This window comes from Limulus polyphemus, unplaced genomic scaffold (assembly GCF_000517525.1).
Source record: "Limulus polyphemus unplaced genomic scaffold, Limulus_polyphemus-2.1.2 Scaffold765, whole genome shotgun sequence".
Taxonomy (NCBI): Eukaryota; Metazoa; Arthropoda; class Merostomata; order Xiphosura; family Limulidae; genus Limulus; species Limulus polyphemus.
Window position 1 is genome coordinate 396,364 of NW_013666375.1, and position 6,768 is coordinate 403,131.

Consider the following 6,768-nt stretch of genomic DNA (forward strand, 5'->3'; position numbering starts at 1 on the left):
AGTCTTACACTGCTAACTTAGGGACGTGTAGCTTTGCGCGAAATTCAAAAACAAACAAACTCTATTTCTATAGCAATAGTATTTGTGTAGTCTGTCCTTTCTAAACTGTAAACATGTGTCCTCTCATCCTGTCATTTTTGAGAATAAAGTAGTGCACACACACACACACACACACACACACAGAAATCACTAGCCTTTATCCTATTAATTCTTTGGATAATCTTGGAAATTTCTATAACATCACCTCCTAGTCATCTTTTCACAATAAAATTCAAATTAAGAGGTTGTAACCTATCCCTGTAGGATAACCTTCCATGCTTGGTATCATCCTAGTAGCCCTCCTCTGAACCCTTTCCAATTAATTAGGTCTCCCGGTGTGACAACGGTAAGTTTACGCACTTACAATGCTAGAATCCGGAGTTCGATTCCCTGTGGTGGACACAGAAGATAGCCAAATGTGCTTTGCCCTAAAAATAAATAAAAAAAGAAACCAGTAATTTATTATCCTTTCTTAGTATCCCAAGTGAGTCCTAAATAGTGATATGAATAGAAATATAATTACCGCGGCCGATTTGTAGACATTATGCTATAGATATATTCTGTAAACTTCTGTTAGCGTTACTACTAGCAACAAAGTACTATCTCAATTATTTTTTCCATCCTTCCAATTCCAAAATCCAAATAATCTTACCCCAACCTCTACCAATATGAGTTTCTTAGCTAATTGTTTATGTGACGCCTTGTTAACATTGTTTTCAGAATGTAAGCACCCAAGTCCACACCCTTTCTCTTGTAAAAACGAAAGAGAAGATATCTCATAGTATTCATAAAACTTAGCAGTTAGCATTCTATTATGACCTTATCCTAATTTTAGTGTTTTGTTTACTTTTAGCATTCTTAAAAAAACTTTGTTGTTAGTTTAAGATCTCGGTCAGTCAGAATTCTACCCAAAATTAGTTTTTAGCCGGAAAAAAATTAAAATTTTATGATAATTTTCTGCGTGGAAAAATATCATAAAAACCGGATAACACTGCCGTATGACAACAATTCAGCTATTTCGAAATCGGTTTTCCATTTTTACGCGGTGCAAGTATAACCGAAGTTACGAGAAAGTCAGGGTCATGTGAAGAACATAAATACAAAAAGAAAGGAAGTTGTGAAATGTGTTTACATTGTGATCCTCCAGATATATGTACAGCAAAACATTGATCCTCCAGATATATGTACAGCAAAACATTGATCCTTCAGCTATATGTACAGCAAAACATTGATCCCTCAGCTATATGTACAGCAAAACATTGATCCTTCAGCTATATGTACAGCAAAACATTGCCAGGTTATCCACCAAAGTAGACTGGAGTAGTGCAAAAGATACAAAAGCCAGTAAAAAAGAGAATGATGACTAGACGATCAGCACTTAGAGGAGCTAATCGAGAGATCCTCATTAATGGATTAGATGGCAGCTCAGATGATGAATCGTCCTCTAATGATGGAGTAGGTTCTTCCGGTAGTGCACTGACCAATCTTGAGAAATTGAAGGAAATTTTTACGATCTTGAACATTGAGCAGATCTCACTCTCAATGATTTTCCAAAGAATAGTATCAAAGGATAAAAACTAGTTGAGCCCGGGAGAACCATACAAGTTGAGAGCCATACAAGTGTGTCTGTCGTCTTGTGCGTAATGGAGTTCTAAAGGTAGTGTGTCCATCTGATCCAGATATGTTTCAGGGATTGCTTGAAGATCCTAAACGAATGGATGATAGGAATAAGCTGGAGAAAAACGTTATTCAGCTTTGTCTTTTGGCTAATACAATGGTTTCCACGGTTGATTAAAGAATGGTTGCAAAGTCCCTTGATCGACAGGAAGAGGAAGAACAGAGTGGAAATGTGTGCTGAAGAGAGTGATTCGTTACAAGATTTGGACATTGAGATTTAAGACGTATTAGAAGAAAACTAGAAACGTGTTTATTCTCACTAATTATGTATTGAAATAGATTAATAACATCATTGGAATTCAAATAACTAATATTCGCTAAAATCAAAGCATTCCGAATCCTTCATCTGATTTTCAGGGAAGTCGGGAGGTAGCCGATTATGTTCGCCTATTTCTCCGCGACCAGAAAGGATTTTTAAATTCTGAAAGTTGCTCTCGCCTTTTAAGACCATTCTGCACCTATTGCGCACTTTGCTCGTTTATTTTTGATACTTTTTAAAATAGCTTTTTAAATTCTGATGTTGCTCTCGCCTTTTAAGACCATTCTGCACCTATTGCGCACTTTGCCCGTTTATTTTTGATAGTTTTTAAAATAGCACACAAGGCAGCCCCAAGAGTGGGTTTCGCGCTGACCCGGGATCTTAACGTTATCAGGCAGCTGTTGCTCATGAGCCCTTTTAGGTTTACTATTTTCATTTTTAATTCATTCCATAGGTTCTTATAGTTCTGTAAGTCTTCCAAACAACTATCTGTTATTTGAACTTCTTAAACTTATGCCATTTATCTCTGATTTTCTCCTTTATGTCTTTAGTAATGCTGGATCTTACCCGTTATGCGTTTCTTTTTTCTAGGAACAGACCTATCGTGAATTAAAAGCAACTTATTTTTAGAAATTTTCCTAATCTTTTCCACGTTATACTTTAACCCATCGACCCAATCCACTAACGATAACTATTGTGTCATGTATTGTGGCCCAGAATTGGCTTTCTAAAATTGTATTTCTTTTTATCTCAACAGGTAACAAAATATCTTACTTAATTATTCAGTTATCTCTCTTCTCCACTTGTTGCTGTTGTCTCCTCATTAGAGATTAACCTCCTGGTTGGGTCTCTGACACTTGATAAAAAAAACAACAACCCTGAATTACCTGAAGAAATCTCTCTTGACTTTATACAATCCCAAACAATGTGTCTAAAATTAAATTATTTTGTAATTATTGCCAACAGTACTCTTATCATTAACAATCCTGATTTCAGTTTACAATTTCTTATTGACCTTGTCTGTTTGATCAGGCTGCTTATGACAGTTGCGAATTAAAAACTTCCTACCTCTGAAACCGTTCGCTTGTAACCCTTTTATTTATCTTTAATCACAAAAGGTTGCAAGTAGTTCAATCCTTATATAAAGAACCACTCCACCTCCTCTTTTAAAAAGTTTGTCACTATCAAGTAATTCATAATCTGGAATTTCAAAATGATTCTTATTATCAGTGCTCTCCAGATATAACCAAGTTTCAGAAATTCCTATTAAATCCTAGTTTTCCATTTTAACTTGAGCTCCGAACTCGTTCATTTTGTTCCTGATAATATTAAAATTATAACATTAGCAGCTAAGCCTATTCATGAATCTACTGTGGTATCTTTAAATCCTACAGACTGAACTTTAAAACTATTATGTAACTTGTTAGGTTCCAAGTCTCCTATTTCCAAACTCCTTTTGCCCTAGCTACCATATCAGTTTCTTCCCAAGGTCCCTCGTAACTACGAAAGTTTCGTTTAAAACTATATTTATAATGAATATCCTTAGAGCAACCTACTACATCTTGTCGTTTCTTTTTTTTAGCTTATTCTTGTATCCTGTTCAAGTATGTAGAGCTATTAATAATCAGGCCTATATGTTCGTTCATTTGGGAATAATTTGGCTTCTTGCTGTTTTGTTTTTTTTTCTGTAGAAGTTAACTTTAACACTGGCTTTTACAACCGGTCGTCAGAAAGGGTCGTGGAGGTTATCCAACCCATACCCGCTGGCATGCGCCTGATAGTGTCTACACCTCCTGAACAGCTGAACACCCCGTCGTGTATCCCATCGTACATTTCAGTCCAACCAGAACGGCCTCCCCCTATGATTTTTTTTACTCAACAGAGGGTGCCACTTCAGGTTTTTCTAGCCCAAGGTGCAGACTTGTCATTTCATTGGCACTTTAGTGATGACGACACCACATACGTAGAGACTCCATCTGGCGGTAGAAATAGTTCATCTTGTATTGGTGTAAGCTGCAAACAGAGTAATGTGGTAAGTACTCTAAATATATGTCTAAAGAAGTTGCACACTCACACCAATCATAGGTCCCCTTTTAAGAAGTGCTATTACAAACTAATGATCAGAATAAAAATATAGAAACGAGTTTTGTATATGCAAGATTGAAACTCTTAGAAACAGATTGAACATCTATTCAGTGGATCTTGAACACATCTGTTTCAAAGTCTTCCATACTAAACAGATCTTTCAGTCTCTCGGAATGTAAGTAAAGATGCTATTTAATAATTTAAAAATTAATAGAACATTGTCTTTTAATAAACTGATGATTAAACTGTTACAACTTTGAACACGTTAGTTTTTAAATAATGTTCGTAAATCGGACAGTTTCACTCACTTGGTATTGAATTATTGAATAACTGTCGAATTTTAAACCTAAAGCTTTAGAATTTGCGTTCTGCTTTCAAAAACAACAACACTCGGTTAATCAATTCACCTATTTCATGGCTATGTTTTGGCTGAATAACAACACCATTGATATCAATGAGAATAACCATTCCACAAGGATGTGTAGATTGTATAGGAATTCTTTTTGGCAGCAAAAGACAGGTTTATGTGCTTTAATAAAGGTGGCTTCCAAAATATAGAGTTGAAAGGTTGACAGACCATTTGCACAAGTCGGGTTCACTAGTAAATGCTGGCCAATCGCTGATTCACAGTTTGGTGGAACTTTGGGACTCGCTCGTTGTAATGGAGCATATTCAGGAATTTAATAGATGACCGACCTTTGTATGAATGATATCGAGCCAGGTTAGGTAGTGAAGAAACGCTTGTAGTCAAAATTTGTAGTAATTATATCAAGCTAGACTAGATCGTGAGGAAACGCTTGTAGTCAAAATTTGTAGTAACTATATCAAGCTAGACTAGATCGTAAGGAAACGCTTGTAGTCAAAATTTGTAGTAACTATATCAAGCTTAGACTATATCGTGAGGAAACGCTTGTAGTCAAAATCTGTAGTATCAAAATAACCTAGATCGTGACGAAACACTTGTCGTTAGTCTTCATAGTAATTATGTCAAGACAGTATATAATGAAACAATCCACTTTTGGTAACCTTGATACGAGAGCTAGGAGTAGAACATGATGTTTTTGGTTATCATACAAAGAAAGATCTGAAGCTTTGTTTTGGAAGCTACAGCTATTGTAAAGTTGTATGGGTTATCAATGGTATAATTGGTAACCTTGATACGAGAGCTAGGAGTAGAACATGATGTTTTTGGTTATCATACAAAGAAAGATCTGAAGCTTTGTTTTGGAAGCTACGGCTATTGCAAAGTTGTATGGGTTATCAATGGTATAACATGCATTTGTTGTCAGGCATGTCAATTTTGATAAAACGATGGCTGAAAATAACATTGTTATTACCAGTGTAACGGCTTCCAGTGAATCTGGGGAGGGGTCAAATTAATATGCAACGCTTTTGTTTTTTAATTAATTAGAAACTCATCTTAATACAACCTGTTTCTCAGAACCCGTACTCAGTATCACCTTTTTCACGGCTGAAACAAAGATATAGAGTGTGGTAGGGAAAGAGTTGATGTGTACATTAAATGTTTTACGTGTATTAACTGGAGTTTAATGCGTGATTATTGTGTTTTTTTCTCTATAGAATCACACCTTTCAGACTGAAGGTTTCCACCGTATAACTGTTGAAGTGTCAAGTCCTTTTGGAGCTCTCACTAACACGTTTTTTATTGTAAGTATCCACCGTATAACTGTTGAAGTGACAAGTCCTTTTGGAGCTCTCAGTAACACGTTTTTTGTTTTTTTTTGTAAGTACCCACCGTATAACTGTTGAAGTGACAAGTCCTTTTGGAGCTCCCAGTAACACGTTTTTTATTGTAAGTACCCACCGTATAACTGTTGAAGTGACAAGTCCTTTTGGAACTCTCAATAACACGTTTTTATTGTAAGTATCCACCGTATAACTGTTGAAATGACAAGTCCTTTTGGAACTCTCAGTAACGCGTTTTTTATTGTAAGTATCCACCGTATAACTGTTGAAGTGACAAGTCCTTTTGGAGCTCTCAGTAACACGTTTTTTATTGTAAGTATTCCTTTAAAGCTTCCATTGAAGCATCTACACTTATTTTAATTTAAAAGTAGATCTTCTTAAAATAGAAATACTCGATATAAAGGTGCTTTAGATGGAGTACAAGACTACACTGAACCTTATTATTCGTCGATAGTGCTTTGTTACGTTATCTTTAAAACATACATACTAGATTGACAGATTTTAAGATTATGACTAAGACCACCATGTAATTTTGTTAGATGGTACTTGTACTTGTGAAAGAATTTCACTGAAAATGTGCATCCTTCAATCAGAGATATGTATATAAAATGTCAAAATGGTGTGTCTATCTGCATCGTATAGTTTCCTGAATGTTAGTATATAATGAGTATGATGGTTATATGTTAAAATAGAGGTCAACTTAGCCATTCTGGATCTATATAAATTAATAATTGTACATACATTAAAGCAATGACCCCCAAATTTTACGAAGCTGTAGAATCCTCATACTTCATTCCTTCACGGAATTCTAACCTTTAACCCACCCTTAAAGCCTAGCCTAGATGAAAATGACCAAGTTCGTAACAATGTTGTTAATGTACAATTGTAAGCTATAAGGAAAAGACTGAATATCAACTTGTGATTTTTAAAAATATATTTGGTCTCTGACGTGTGCTTGTTTGTTGTTGTTTTTTTTATTCCTGTAAACTCCCAGTGGAGCA

General features: G+C 35.4%; 1 protein-coding gene across 2 annotated transcripts in view; it reads left to right on the forward strand.

Moving 5' to 3' along the window:
- Nucleotides 1–6,768, forward strand: part of LOC106460402 — a 167,260-nt gene that overhangs the window by 136,373 nt on the left and 24,119 nt on the right. For both annotated transcript variants that reach the window (XM_022387120.1, XM_022387119.1), the window contains exons 6-7: nt 3,667–4,007; nt 5,642–5,728. In XM_022387120.1, coding sequence (XP_022242828.1) covers nt 3,667–4,007; nt 5,642–5,728 — 428 coding nt within the window. The remainder of the gene's footprint in view (nt 1–3,666; nt 4,008–5,641; nt 5,729–6,768) is intronic.